Source organism: Miniopterus natalensis, chromosome 10 (assembly GCF_054644295.1).
Source record: "Miniopterus natalensis isolate mMinNat1 chromosome 10, mMinNat1.hap1, whole genome shotgun sequence".
Lineage (NCBI taxonomy): Eukaryota > Metazoa > Chordata > Mammalia > Chiroptera > Miniopteridae > Miniopterus > Miniopterus natalensis.
Window position 1 is genome coordinate 46,123,413 of NC_142090.1, and position 15,932 is coordinate 46,139,344.

A 15,932-nucleotide genomic window follows, 5' to 3' on the forward strand; every position below is an offset into this window, starting at 1 on the left:
GAAATACAAAAGACTGTAAGAATACATTACAAACAACTATATGCCAACAAATTAGACAACCTAGAAGAAATGGATAAATTCCTACAAACATACACTCTTCCAAAATGGAATCAGAGAAAATCTGAATAGGCCAGTTACAACTAATGAAATTGAAGCCATAATAAAAAAGACAAAAAAACCTCCCAAACAACAAAAGTCCTGGACCAGATAGCTTCACAGGTGAATTTTACTAAACATTCAAAGAGGAATTAACACCTAGTTTTCTCAAACAATTCCAAAAAATTCAAGAAGAAGGGAGACTTCCAAGATCATTTTACCAGGCCAGCATTATCCCAATTCCAAAACCAGATAAAGACGCTACAAAGAAAGAAAATTATAGATGAACATAGGTGCTAAAATTCTCAACAAAATATTAGGAAATTGAATCTAGCAATACAGTAAAAAGATCATACACCATGATCAAGTTAGATTTATTCTGGGGATGTAAAATTGGTACAATATCCACAAATCAGTAAATGTGATACATCACATAAACAAAATGAAGGATAAAAATCATATGATCATATCAATAGATATAGAAAAAGCATTTGATAAAATCCAGCACTCACTTATGATAAAAACTCGCAGCAAAGTGGGAATAGAGGGAACATACTTCAACATAATAAAGGCCATATATGACAAGCCAACATCATACTCAACAGACAAAAATGAAAAGCATTTCTCTTAAGATCAGGAATAAGACAGTCACATCTGTTTTCACCTCTCTTATTCAATGTAGTACTGAAGTCCTAACCACAGCAATCAGACAAGAAGAAGAAATAAAAGACATCCAAATCAGAAAGAAGTAAAACTGTCATTATATGCAGATGACATGATACTGTATATAGAAAACCCTAAAGATTTCATCAAAAAACTACCAGAACTGATCAATGACTTTAATAATGTAGCAGGATACATGTTCAGAAATCAGTTGCATTTTTATACACCAATAATGAACTATCTGAAAGGGAAACTAAGAAAACAATCCCATTTACAATTGCATGAAAAAATAAAATAAATTACCTAGGAATAAGTTTAACCAAGGATGTAAAAGACCTGTACTTGGAAAATTATAAGATACTGAAGAAAGATACAAAACAGTGGAAGCACATACTGTGTTCATGGATAGGAAGAATTGATATCATTAAAATGTCCATACTACCCAAAGCAATCTATAGATTCAGTGCAATTTCTATCAAAATACCAATAGTGTAGTTTACAGAACCTAGAACAAATATTCCAAAAATGTATGTGGAACCACAAAAGACCCTGAATAGCAACAGTGATCTTGAGAAAGAAGAATAAACTTGAAAGAATCACACTACCTAATATTAAACTATACTCCAAGGACATAGTAATCAAAACAGCGTGGTACTGGTATAAGAACAAACATATAGATCAATGAAACAGAATAGAGAATCCATAAATATACCCATACATTTATGGTCAATTAATATTGGACAAAGGAAGCAAGAATATACAATGGGGTAAAGAAAGTTTATTCAATAAATGGTGTTGGGAAAATTGGACAGATATGTGCAAAAAAAAAAAAAAAAGAAAGAAACTAGACCACCTTCTTACACCGTACAAAAGAGTAAACTCAAAGTGTATTAAAGACTTAAATATAAGACTTAAAACCATAAAAATTCTGGAAGAAAACATAGGCAGTAAAATCTTGAGCATTTCCTATAGCAATATTTTTTCTGATATATCTCCTTGGGCAAGGGAAATGAAAGAAAAAATAAATAAATTGGACTACCTCAAACTAAAAAGTTTTTGCACAGCAAAGGAAACCATCAACAAAATGAAAAGACAACCCACCAAATGGGAGCACATATTCGCCAATGATATATCTGATAAGGGATTAATATTCAAAATTTATAGAGAACTTATAGAACTCAAGGCCAAAGAAACAATCTAGTCAGAGGACCTGAATAAACACTTCTCCAAAGAGGACATATAGGTGAACAATAGGCATATGAAAAGATGCTCATGTCACTAATCAGCAGAGAAATGCAAATTAAAACCACAATAAGATATCACCTCACACCTGTCAGAATGGCTATTATCAATAAATCAACAAACAACAAGTGTTGGTGAGGATGTGGAGAAAAGGGCCTCATGCACTGTTAGTAGGAATGCAGATTGGTATAGCCACTATGAAAAACAGTATGGTGTTTCCTCAAAAATTAAAAGTGGAACTGCCTTATGACCCAGTGATTCTACTTCTGGGTATATATTTGAAGAAATACAAAACACTAATTTGAAAGAATATATGCACCCTTATGTTCATTGCAGCATTATTTACAACAGACAAGATCTGGAAGCAGCCCAAGTGCCCATCAGTAGAGGAGTGGATAAAAAAAGCTGTGGTGTATTTACATAGTAGAATACTATTCAGCTATAAAACATAAGGAAATCCTACCACATGCAACAGCATGGATAGACCTGGAGAGTATTATGCTAAGTGAAAAAAGCCAGGCAGAGAAACAAATACCATATGATTTCACTTACATGTGGAATCTAATTAACAAAATAAATAAACAAAATAGAAACAGACTCATAGATACAGAGAACAGAGTGACAGCTGTCAGAGGGGAAGGGGGTTGGGAGCTATGTGATAAAAAGTCAAGGATTAAGCAAAAAAGAACACTCACAGACACACACAACAGTATGGTGATTACCAGAAGGGAACGGGGGTCGGGAGGTAGAAGAGGGTAAATGGTGATGGAAGGAGACTTGCCTTTGGGTGGTGAACACACAGTACAATATACAGATGATGTGTTATAGAATTGTATGCTTGAAACCTATATAATTTTATTAACCAATATCACCCCAATAAATTCAATAAAAATTTAAAAATTAAAAGAAAACAAGTACCTGAAAAGGGGGAAGGAGAACCAAGAGTATGAAGTATTACAGAAAGGAAGAAATTATTTCAAAATGGATAATCCAGTAGATTGTGCTTTATTGAGCAGTATAGGTCATCCTACAATCAAATTTGTATGGAAAAGGTATTTTTCTTCCCATCACTAGTCAATGAAGATAGATAAATACCAAAAAAAAAGAAATAGAGAGATCTAAGAGATAGTAAATTAATTTCTTGTGGTTGATAAATGATTTAAATTAGTAAGAAGACTTTATTAAGCATGGCAGATTGAATATATGCTTCTATCTCTAATTCATTTAAAATCCCCCTAAAATCATGATAAAGGACAGGAAACTGGTATAAACTAGCTAGGATAAAGAAAATGGGAGAGGAGACACTGTGGAGCAGGGGGGGAAATGTCAACCAATGGACAAGTGACAAATGAATTATCAGAGTTGAGGAAGTTAATATTTAGGTGCCTGCCCTGTAGAACATTGGGAAATTGGAGCCCCCCAAGTTTTGTCAAAGGTGAGAGTCAGGCTGAGAGCTAGAAGCAAGGGAATCAGTTGAAAGTCTGTGTAATAGACATAGACAATCAGGTCCCCACACCCACAGCATGCAATGGATGATAGAATAAAAGTATTGAAAGATGTCGGGAGGATTAAATAAAAGTCTGTACATTGAACTGTGAGCTAACAAAGGTTTTTCCTGGCCTGTTCAGCTCCAAAAAGCCTGCAAGAACTGATAGCCCAAGGCAGACAATGAACTCCTCCTCAAGAAAAGAGCTATAGTGATAACTGGGGGGTCCCCAAGGAAGATGCTGGCTGGTCATCCTGTTGCCCTACAATAAGGCCCATCAGTAAACAATGTGGGCCAATACGCATGAAGCTTCAAGAAGGATAGAAAGCAATCCAAACAGAAGGAACTCACTGGGTACATAAATAATGGAGAGGGCAAAATGAAAAAAATGTGTGCACTATAATATCCTTAGCAAGATATAAAGACATGTTGAACCCATGAAACAAGATCTGGATGCAATTTTATAAAGAACATTCAGAGACTAAGAAAAAGCTCATAGATATTAAAAATATGATAGCTGGAATAAAATATTCAGTCAAAAGTTTGGAAGATAGATGGAGGTGGAAGAAAAAGATAAGTAAGGGATAAAAGACCAGAGGCTTGATACTATTCTATCATACATCTATTGGGAGTCCCAGAAAGAAGAGGGTAAACAGAAGGGAAGAGATTATCAAACAATATTCTCAGAATTGAAGTACACGAGTTTTCAAACTGAGAGCAACCATCAAGAACCCAGCAGGCCCAGCCGGGCGTGGCTCAGCGGTTGAGCATCGACCTAGGATCCAGGCGATCGGGGTTCGATTTCCGGTCAGGGCACATGCCCAGGTTGTGGGCTCGACCAATTACTCTCATCATTGATGCTTCTATCTCTCTCTCTCCCTCTCCTTTCCTCTCTTTTAAATAAAGATATATTTAAAAAAAAAAAAAAAAAAAAGAACCCAGCAAACTAAATGAAAAATATCTTAAGACACACCATATTAAAACATCAGGATACCAGGGATAGATAGAAGATCCCAAAACTTTCTAGAATGGAAAAAAAATCACATAACTATGATATAACTAAGGGGAAGCTGGAAAAATACACATAATAGAAAGTCAGCAGTTTTTCTAAAACTGATAAACTAAGAAATAACAATGCAAACATATTATTTAGAGCAAGGCTTCAACTGGCACCCTGTACATTGTTTGTTGTGGGGACTTTCCTGTGCACCGTGGGATGTTCAGCAGCATTCTTGGCTTCTACCCATGAGATGCCAATAGCGGCTCCCACTTTCAGTCATAATAATAAAAATTATCTCCAGATGTTTTCAAATGTCCTCTGGGGAGCAAACCTCTGTTGTTGAGTACTGCTGATTTAGAAAAATGGAGATAAATGGTGCAAAAACAGCTAAAAGTGTTGGAGGTGAGTACCTCTGGGGGGTGGACCCTAGAGATAAGGCAGAAGAGTGCTGGCTCTTCCTCAGAGACTTGTTGTACTTTGTTTTTTAAACTATGGACATGCGTAGAGATAAAATTTGTGTTTTTTTTAAAAGACAACATTAAAGTGTTTCATATATTATTACATATGAAAGAGGAATGCTTCCCCAACTACTTTTGCTACAATTATTTTTTAATAATGTGACACTGAATTAAGTGAATTTTCTAGCTGCCCCAGATGTTTGGCTGAGGCCCCGAAGCAGAGAACAAAAGTTGTTTATTGCCTCCACATTCTGAAGAGAGATTCCGGACCATCTATGCAAAACTATGCGTGAGACAAAGAGACTGATGTTAGATTTGAAATGAGGATTTTCTAGAGAATTTTCTAGAGGTGAAAGCACTATGCATTTCCTCTCCATCTAAAGTCAAGGAAGGAAGGAAGAACTGCAAGACAACCACTCAGAGCATGGGACATATGTCCCCTGGAGTTTGAGGGAAATATTGCCTAATTATTGCAATAAAAAAAAATCTGGTAAAAGGGTGTAAACTGCCTATGAGAGCAAAATAAAGAGAGAGCTGTCCAGTGTGCATGGCCTGCACTCCCAAATTTTCATGGGTGAGATGCCAAGCTTTCCCTTTGGATAACTGAGTGCCCAGAAGGCAACCAGGCTTGGCTCATTTGAAAGGTACCTGCCCAAGAAGACTGCCTACAGGAGGAGCATATGCCAACAGAAAGAGCCTGGAAGCTGTAAGGGCAGAAGCCAGGGGGAGGGGGCTTTACATTGGCCAGGGAATGGTACAGTGGGAGTTCCTTATTGAAAAGGGGTCCCTAAAGAACCCACAAAAACAGCCCATTAGAGAAACAGCCAGCATTTGGGTATCAACAGCAGATTACAACTGTGCCAGTCAAGTAAGACTTCCTGCCCTTATCTAAGTTGGGAAAGAATAAAGCAGAAAAAATATATACCTCCTGGCAAAGTGTGGATGTAAAGGGAAATTCTCAACCTGGACTCTCTAAGCACAAAGGTAGTATTACGTGTAGGTTCAGGGTGGAAGGGTGGGCTGGTTAAGACACTTCTGCTTAAGTTAACATGATTTTCATTTGTTCATCAGAGATAAAGAACCAAGAGAAAAATATATATAAGCCTCTGTTTTCTAATGATCTTCCTATTTCTGTTTGGTATTTAATCCCACAGGGTTAGCCTTTGCGATGTTGGCAGCTGTGCCTCCAGTGTTTGGCCTGTACTCCTCCTTTTACCCTGTTATCATGTATTGCTTTTTTGGAACCTCCAGACACATATCAATAGGTAAAAGCTTATACTTGATATTCTAGTACCTTTCATTTTGAAATGTGCCAAAGAAATAGCATGTTTGGTATTAGAGCATCTGCTTGATAATTTGTTACTGCATGCCCAATAGGTGCTTTAAAAAAATACATTCCCCCCAAGATTTCTAGAACTAATAGCTTTCTTAAAATCTTGGCATAATGAAAAACAAAGACAATTTTCTTGTGTAAAAAGAGCAGTTGTTAAAACCTGTGAAGTAAGTGCTTTAGTTCATAATACAATTTGCTTGCATCTGGTTTTTCTTTTTATTTATTTCATTAGTGGCACTGCAAGTTCCTAATTGCTGCACATGTATTGCACTTTTATCTGATTTTAGGCTCTGAATTGTACATGGATTCCCTTTAATGTATTTGGTGTATTTAGGATCAGATGTATATGGATTTCATGTTAGTGCTGGTGCTGCATGAAGCTGCCACCAGCAAACACAAGCACAATGTTTGAGATGTCCATTCCTAGGTAACAAACATCCCCCAAATTTAGCAGCTTAAAACAAGAATCATTTCATCATGTCTCACAGTTCCTGTGGGTCAGGATTTGGGAAAGGCTCATCTGGGCAGGCCTGGTTTAGGGTCTGATGCAGTTGAGAGTTAGAAGAGAGCTGGGGCTAAAGCAGCTACAGGAAGCCTGAGCCTCATCCTCTCTCTTGTTTCCTCTCACCTCCTCCTCTTCCCCTCTGTTCCGCTGTCTCTCCTCTGTTCCCCACTCCTCTCTCCCTTCTCTCCATGTGGTCCTAATTGGAGCTTTCTCACACTCAGGGCTGCAGCACAAGCAAGTGTAACCGCTCTCGGGTGGAAGCTGCATCACCTTTGTTGCCTAGCCTCAGAAGTCAACAGTATCACTTGTGCTACATTCCTTTGGTTACTAGTATGTCACAAGTCCACCCAGATTCAAGGAGACAGAAATTAAGAATTAGTCTACCTCTTAATGGGGAAATGTCAAAGTTCTAGAAGAATCTGTGGGATGGAAGATACCATCATGGTCATTTTTGGAGAATACAATCTGCACACACACAATTTACATATAAACCAGGAGCAGTGGTTTAATGCTTAAGGAGAACAGTGCAATTTTATTTCAATGATGATTTATTGACCTTACCTGTGTTCTCTAGAGTACTGGCAGCAATCACATCAGATACACTGCAAATGATTTGCTTGATTAATGCTTCGCTGTTTCAGGTCCTTTCGCTGTTATTAGCCTGATGATTGGCGGTGTGGCTGTTCGGTTAGTACCAGATGATATAGTTATTCCAGGAGGAGTAAACGCAACCAATGGTACAGAAATAAGAGATGCCTTGAGAGTGAAAGTCGCCATGTCTGTGACCTTACTTTCAGGAATCATTCAGGTAAGACTCATGGATGGGGAAATGGGCTCTCATTTGTTCATTTCATAAATATCTATTGAGCCCTCTTGGCTGGTCTACATGGTGGGTAGGGTCAGCCTGCAAGAACCCAGAGCTCAGAGTTCCTAGCACTCAGGAGCACAAGTCAACTATATGCCTTACTTAAATTGATATTTTTAGGAACTAGCAAGCCTCAGGTGGGTACTTTAGAAATTCCAAAAGCAAGAAAAGCTTGAAGCAGGATTGGTTAGTAAAGGGAAGAGGGCTTCTTTTATCTGCTTGGAAGGAACAGGAAATGACATTGACTCAATGTGTCCTCAGTCTGAGTGTGCCCGATGCTCTTTGCGACTCCGAGCCACTCCCAACCATCCAATGTTTTCTGTATAACCAGTGATTGATTTGTTAGCTGCTTAACTGCTGCAGGTACAAGTTTGTAGTGTTAGAAAGTGGTCCAGAAAGAAATTTGTATGTTTTCCGTTGGTTTTAACTTCCTGATCTATCATATGATTTATTTGTTTCTTTGTCATTAAAAAAAAATAGTTTTGCCTAGGTGTCTGTAGGTTTGGATTTGTGGCCATATACCTCACAGAGCCCCTGGTGCGCGGCTTTACCACTGCGGCAGCTGTGCATGTCTTCACCTCCATGTTAAAGTACCTGTTTGGAGTTAAAACAAAGCGGTACAGTGGGATCTTTTCAGTGGTGTATGTAAGTAAGCAACTTACTGCTACTAGTTTTTCCTTCTTTATTTTTCCTCGTTGTCTTCTGTATCTCTTTCAACTTCAAGGCTCGCTTTCCTTTTTTCTAAGGATTTTAATTAAATGGAAAGCATTCAGATATTCTAAAGCTTTTCTGAAAAGAGCACTACAAAAGGAATTAAACCTTAAAGTCCCATTTTATTAATGTTCATGAAACTGCCTACCTTACAAGGAATTTTTTGCTAGGTCTTTATTTGGTGGCTACACCTTTACCCTAATTAGCTGAAAAGACAACTTTTTCTTGAGACAGAATTATGTTCTCTTTGGGAATAAATAATTTAAAGGCATTATGGGAGAACCTGTCTCTGTCAAAAACTGCTTACTCAAGCAGGCAAAAAAAATAAATCTATAGGTGCCCTCCTTCCCGGGAGCATGACCTTGCCTTCCCCTCCCCCTTCCCCCTTCCTCTCCCCCTTCCCCTGCCCTTTCCCCTTCCTCTTCCCCTCCCCCACAGGCAAGTTACCTTTAGCTTACTCACTCCCAAGCTCCACCCTTTCTTTACCTCTATGACTTGTTTCCTAAGCCAATTTCTCCTAAGAATTAAAAATAGCCCGGCCGGGCGTGGCTCAGCGGTTGAGAGTCGACCTGGGATCTAGGCGATCAGGGTTCGATTGCCGGTCAGGGCACATGCCCGGGTTGTGGGCTCAATCAATGACTCTCTCATCATTGATGTTTCTATCTCTCTCTCCCCCTCTCCTTTCCTCTCTCTGGAATCAATAAAGATATATTTAAAAAAAAGAATTAAAAATAAATAAAATTTTTAAAAATTAAGTCTATTAAAGATTTGACTAACTCAATTAACCAGTTTAATCTAATAAAAAATATACAGACCCTTGCACCCGACTCAGAGGAAATATAAATTCTTTGTAAGCACATAGGGAACAGTGGTAATAACCGATCATGTTGAAACTTACATGTGAAACTGATCACAAATTCTAAAAATTTAGTAATTTTTTCAGTGTAGTATAATTAGTAATAACTAAATATAGCTTTAAAACCTCCAAACATTTAGAAACAAAAAAACCTATTTCTAAGTAACCCATGGATAAAGGAAATTTTGAAATAATTAGAACAAAATGAGTTAAAGTACTACATATTACAACTTCTGAGATGCTGTTAAATCTATTCTTAGAGAGAGAAACCTGTAGCCTTTGTAGGTATTTATGTGCCGACACTGTCCTAGACACAGCAGTGAGTGAGCAAAACTTACAGTCCAATGGGAAAACAAATAGTAAACCATTAGTTGCATAAATGTGTAATTAATTACAAATACTGTTTGATGCTATGAAGAAAAGGCACTGGCTACTATGAAAGCTGAATAGGAAGACCTTTAGATTAGGGGCCTAGGAAAGTCACTTTGAGGAAGTGCCATTTAAATTGAGTCTTTCATGGATTAGAATGGGATCAAACTGTAGGAACATTCCCTAAATAACTAAATTCTTGATTTCTCATAATAGCTGGTAACATGCTTCTTACTCTGAGATTTCTCTAAGTGCCTTGTCACTCAGGAAACAGAAAAGATTAGCACCTGAATATGCTGTAGTCATTGCTAGGAAAGGTATGTAGCCTGGGCTTAGTGGTAACCTACTTTCCCAGGGTCCAGATGAGTATTGACTGTATTTGGGGTGCTGAGATTGCAACCTTAGAATAAAATTAAATGACTTTCTTTAACTCTCCTGGGCATCTTTTCAAATTTCAGCACTCTCTTGCCTTCAAGACCCACCTGATTCCTCTTTCATCTGCTAACAATGATTTCCCCCTTTCAGCTCTTAAAACCTTTTCTATGTGTTTACCTTTGGATTGTTTTGCTGGTATCAGCTCCTAACCCTTTCCTAATGCTCAGGACTCAAGTACAAGGGTTACTCTTCTGAATTTTATAATACTACATTGACACATTAGTGTATCAAAGAACACTAAGATTGTTTGGGTAAGAATTACAACTTTAAAGTTGCCTAACTAGATAAAAATTGCTTCTAATTGGGGAAGCTACAAAGAAAGCGATTTCAGCCTGAGAACTCTTGACTAGAATGTTCGGTACTGGGATGGCTGTGTGAATTAGTGCACTAGAGTCTGTCTGCTCAGGGCTGCTGCCTGATGTAAACCCCCAGTGTTCACTGTGTTACAGAGTACAGTTGCTGTGTTGCAGAATGTTAAAAACCTCAACGTGTGTTCCCTAGGCGTCGGGCTGATGGTTTTTGGTTTGCTGTTGGGTGGCAAGGAGTTTAATGAGAGATTTAAAGAGAAATTGCCAGCACCCATTCCTTTAGAGTTCTTTGCGGTAAGTCAACTTTCAGCTATTTCTGTGAGGGATGCAGAAGTGGACAGGGGGTGGGGGAACAGGGAGTTAGAACTCTTCCACTCAGTTCGGCCAAGAGAAGGGTAGAATTTGTCAAGAACTTCTAAAAATACACTGACAAGAAAGAAAATTAATTAGAGTATAGAATGGATGATTTTTAAAATATAGGTGGACTCTGTAAATATTTTAATATGAATTATCTGTGATTGATGAAATTAGGGAAGATTTTTTCTTCCTCAATGTTTTATTGTCTAATTGTTTTATAAGGAACACATATAACTTTAATAACCTGAAAAACTTAAGCTATTTCAATTTTGAAAAGAGCAAAAGACAAAAATTCCCAAACTTTCTTGGTTCCTAGCACTCCTAGGCCTAGAGAAATACCTAACGGTTTAGGAACTGTCTAACAACTTAGGAACTGTTTGTAAAAATAATGCACATAAATTGAAATAAAGTATATTTTTATTACAATGTTAAACAACCTCAGTGTATTAATGGGATGTGTGAAGGGTGGACACTTCACAACTCCTCAGACCTTGGAATCAGATGGATACTACTGCCCTCATTTCCTGTTCACTTTGATTTTGCACAGGACCTGCTTTCTACCACAGCAACCACTGAATGCCCAGCTTTGCAAAGATATAGTGTTACCAAAAGGAATGTAGTAGGTGCCCTGGCCAGTGTGGCTCAGTTGGTTGTGCATCGTCCTGTGCACCAAAGGGTTGCTGGTTTGATTCCTGGTCAGGAGACATGCCCAGATTGCAGGCTCCACCCTCAATAGAGGGTGTGCAGGAGGCAGCTCCTCAATGATTCTCATCTTTGATGTTTCTCTCTCTCCCTCTCCCTTCCTCTCTCTCTAAAAAAACAATCAAAACATATTTTAAAAAGGAAAAAAGGAACTAGAAGTTTGCACAGTGTCTGAGAGAGGTTTTCCTTGAAAGTTCCTTCCCAGTGTCCTGGTGAGTTCCCCTTGGCAACCTGGGGCACCTTGATGCATAATTTGAGAGCCATAAGGATAAAAAATATAGATGTCTGATGGAAATTTAGCCAGAAGTCTGAGCCACAGAAACACTTGGCCAATATTATAGCTCACAAGGAAGCCAATCCCTCTGATCCTTTTCCATGCTTTGGTCTTGTCTACATCCCAACAGGACTGGCTCTAACAGTTTCAAAAGCTGTTCTCTTATTGGGGCCGGGCACAGAGTTCCTGTTTTGTCTTGGAGTGCGGCAAGAGGTTCTCAGCTCCTTTGTATGGCAAGGAAGACAGGCAAGGCTTAATTGTGAAGTAAATGGTGAAGATTGCCTCCTGGCCTGGGTTCCTGGTTCTGTCCATTTCCAGGTTCCCTTTAACAGATTCCTTCATGTTTCCCAGGGCAACAGTTCTCCAGAATTTTATCATTGTAATTATAGTAAACTAGTGTTTTTTAAATTTCTTATCTAAGTTCTCCTCAGAGCAAGGGAGAGAAAAGCCATACTGAAAAATTGGGGACAGTCTTTACAACTCTCCTTAAACACAAAATTTATTTTTTATCATGAACAAATGTTTGAGTTTTGCATTCCATTTCATAATATATCTGTTTGTGTTGATCGGAAAGCAGGTTTTAAATTATTTACCACTGCATAAAATTGATGCTCCAGAAACAAGCCATATTTATCTTGTGAATTTGAATATTCTGAGCACTCTCTGAGATGCACAACTAATACAATTAAGGGTGACAGACATAACTACGACCAACAAAAAGGGGCCTTTCATCAAAGGGCCAGAAGCACCATGCCCTTGGTCTCTCAGGCTGCTGTGTCAATAAGCTCACCTTATTAAGGGTACCCTGCAGCAGCCACCACTGTGAGGGACTGGCTCCCTTCCCTGAACAGCCCTAATTCCTTCCCGACAGCCCACTCAGAAAGCTCTGTAGCTATGGTTCTTTGGGATAAAGAAAATTGCTATTCTTACGTCTGTTATTTTTTTCATCTTGTAGCTCACTAAGAGTTGTACTTTCCGTGCCAACTAAATCTATCTCTGGCAATTCAGGAAGCTGGCATACAATGACACACATGTGTGATGGGCACTTGCACTCTGATCCTTACAGAAATGAGAGAAGACAACTGCAGGGTGCTCTACCCACACTTGGTGCTGCTCTCCTGGAAACAGGGTCAGCAGGAGGGTTGCAAATCCAAACACACATTTTATAATTATACACTGTCATCATTACCCCCCCACACACACACACACAATACACACTTCAGTGACCTTTATTCATGCCATGTTATCAGGGATGCATTTTACGTCGCCCACATGCACAGCCAACTCCTGAAAGGTTTTATGGCCTCTTCTGTTTGCAGCCAACTAGCCAGACACCTCAGCATGGAACAGACCAAAATAAAGAGGACAAGATTTCAAGGCCACAAGGAAACTGTAGAGTCCATTTTAATTTTGCAGGGAAAGTCATTAGGAGTATTTAGAATTGCTGGAATCTAACTATAATTCTTCTTTTTAAAACTGAAAGGTAAAGTGAGAATAGGTTTGGCTTGGCTAACAAATTGAAGCTCATTTTTGTGGCATTTGAATTTTCATCTGTAAAGGACGTTTGGGTTTGTGTTTGTTTTAGGTGGTAATGGGAACTGGCATTTCAGCTGGGTTTAGCTTGCACGAATCGTACAATGTGGATGTCGTTGGGACACTGCCTCTGGGGTAGGAAAATCGTTTTAAGTAAGAGTGTGGCTTGAATAATTGATGAATTTATTATGGTTTCTACCTCCTGCTTTAGTGTTCTTACAGGGTAAAACCTCTTTTTCTCTATATATCAAATAGCTGAGGGTTTGGTTGGGCTTGTTGGTTTTCTGGGGTTTTGTGTGTGTGTTTTTCAGTGTGTGCATGGGTGGTGTTTTTTTTTTATTGTGGTAAAAAACATAACATAAAATGTACCGTTTTAATTATTTTAGGTGTACAGTTCAGTAGTGTTACATATATTCATATTGTGAAACTGATCTCCAGAAATTTTTCATCCTGTAAATAAATCTGAAACTCCACGCCCATTAAACAATAACCCTCAATCTACCCACCCCAACCCGCCCTGACAATCACCATTCTACTTTTGTTCTATGAATTTGACTACCTTAGGTACCTCATATAAGTGGAATCTTACAGTATCTGTCTTTTTTGTGACTGGCTTATTTCATTTAGCATAATGTCTTCAAATTTCATCCATGTCATAGCATGTTTCAGGACTTCCTTCCTTTTTAAAGCTGAATAAAATTCCATGGTATGTGTAACCAATTTCTGTTTATCCATTTATCCGTCGGTAGATAGTTGTGCTGCTTCCACCTCTTAGATGTTGTCAACAGTGTTACTATGAACATGGGTGTGCAAATATCTCTTCGAGACCCTGCTTTCAGTTCTTTTGGATGTGAGATTGCTGGATCATACAAGAGTTGTATTTCTGACGTTGTGAGGAACCTCCATGCTGTTTTCTGTAGTGCTTGCACCATTTTACAGTCCACCAACAGTGGCATGTGGTGTTTTTGTCCTGTTCCCTATTGTTTAGCATTTACTGGTTTTTAAAATCTCTCCTTGGAAGACATAGAAATTAAGAGCAAAAAGACCTAAGTCTAGCCAGCCACTTTCTAGCTGTGTGACCTTGGGCAAGTCACTTATCCCCTCAAAGCCTCAGTTTCCTTTCCTGCCAGGTAAGCATGGTAATTAATGCCTATTTCAAGGGCCACTGAGAAAGCCACAGGACAGTTAGTGTAGCACCTGGCATACACTGTAAGTGTTCATATGCGATAATTGAAAGTTCTGTGGCTCATTATTTCAACAACTTTTCTAGTTTCAAATCATATATTACTTCTTTGCCTCATTTTTTTTCTTGTCTCTAACTCTTTAAATTTTTTACTATTCTCTTTAATTGAAAGAGAGTGACTGTGAGCCTCTCCTGGTCTAGCTCTGTTCCTCTCTGACACTCTCTGGTAGTCTCTGTGCCTCTCTATGTCTCTGTCTTTTATACTATCCCTCTCACCACCCTCTTCTCTTTTCCAAAAACCCTGAATCAGATATTTGCCCTAATGTTGAAGGTTGACAGAACCTACCATATCCCATCAGACATCGCCTCTAGTCCCATCTAAGAATCTTATGGGAAGCACACGGAGCAGGAGTTGCTCTTAAGACAAAGTTCACCCCACAGAGCAAGTGTTGAAGGAGGAAGCATGCGCTCTACTTCAAAACAAGTTGCTATAATGAACATGTTACTATGGTTCAAGTATAACACAGTAATAATGCTTGCTTTTCTATTTGGACTTGTAATTTATACAATACTTTAATATCCACCATTTCAGTTGCTGTTCACAATAATACTTTTGATATATACGTTATCCCCATTTTACAGATAAGAAAGTTCATTTATTCTCATTTATACAGCATGTGTTTATTGAGTGCCTATATGTGCCAATGGCACAGCAGTTAAAACCAAAAGCAAACATGTAAGCAAAAATGTCTTTGGTTTCATGGAGCTCGTATATTACCGGGGGAGACAGACAATAAACAATGAGTGAGAAGTGCTATAAAGAGGAAGCTAGGTAAGGGATAGGATGGGCTGGGGTTGCTGTTTTAGGTAGAATATCAGAGAAGGCGACATTTGAGAGACATGAATGAGGTTTGGTGACTTGCAATGAGTCCCAGCCTGGACCCAGTCTTCCGATACTCAGCTGTGCGCACTTTCCATTACATAGTTAGTCATGTGATAAACATTGGTCTTTGACTGGATCCAAGAGATAACCCTACTGAATAACTAATCACAAATAATTTGAATAAATGTAAATTCTTACACTTAGACTTCTTTTAAAAATTCACATGCCACCATAATTTCTATCTAATACTTTCCTGATTGCATTGTACCCAAACATGCTTTCCCTTTATAAGAGCTGAAGTTTTTCTTTTCTAAATAACATTTCACCTTTCTGAAACTTGGTTACCCAGAAAGCTTATCTTTCTGGAATTTTTCCCAAAACCAAGCAGGAAACAATTCCTACCTACCTATCTATCTGTGTATAATCACACTATTTCAATTATCTGTGAGTCTTATCAGTGGCTTAAAGCAGCATCCATTTCTTTGCTCACAATCATCAATCTAGGTAGGGCTCAGCTGGTGGTTCTTTTGCTGGTCTCACTTGGGGTCCATCATTGCTGCTATAAATGTCTGAAGGAGCGACTGGGGATGGAACACCCAGGAGGGCTTCACTCACACATCTGACACCTCAGCTGGAGGGCTGGAACTGCTGAGGGCTGGCTGGCTTCTTCTCT

At 38.6% G+C, this 15,932-nt stretch overlaps 1 protein-coding gene across 1 annotated transcript in view; it reads left to right on the forward strand.

Moving 5' to 3' along the window:
- SLC26A5 (solute carrier family 26 member 5) overlaps window positions 1–15,932 on the forward strand; it is a 53,512-nt gene that overhangs the window by 23,384 nt on the left and 14,196 nt on the right. The window contains exons 4-8 of the mRNA XM_016219592.2: window positions 6,100–6,210; window positions 7,425–7,591; window positions 8,129–8,293; window positions 10,469–10,621; window positions 13,246–13,328. Coding sequence (XP_016075078.1) covers window positions 6,100–6,210; window positions 7,425–7,591; window positions 8,129–8,293; window positions 10,469–10,621; window positions 13,246–13,328 — 679 coding nt within the window. The remainder of the gene's footprint in view (window positions 1–6,099; window positions 6,211–7,424; window positions 7,592–8,128; window positions 8,294–10,468; window positions 10,622–13,245; window positions 13,329–15,932) is intronic.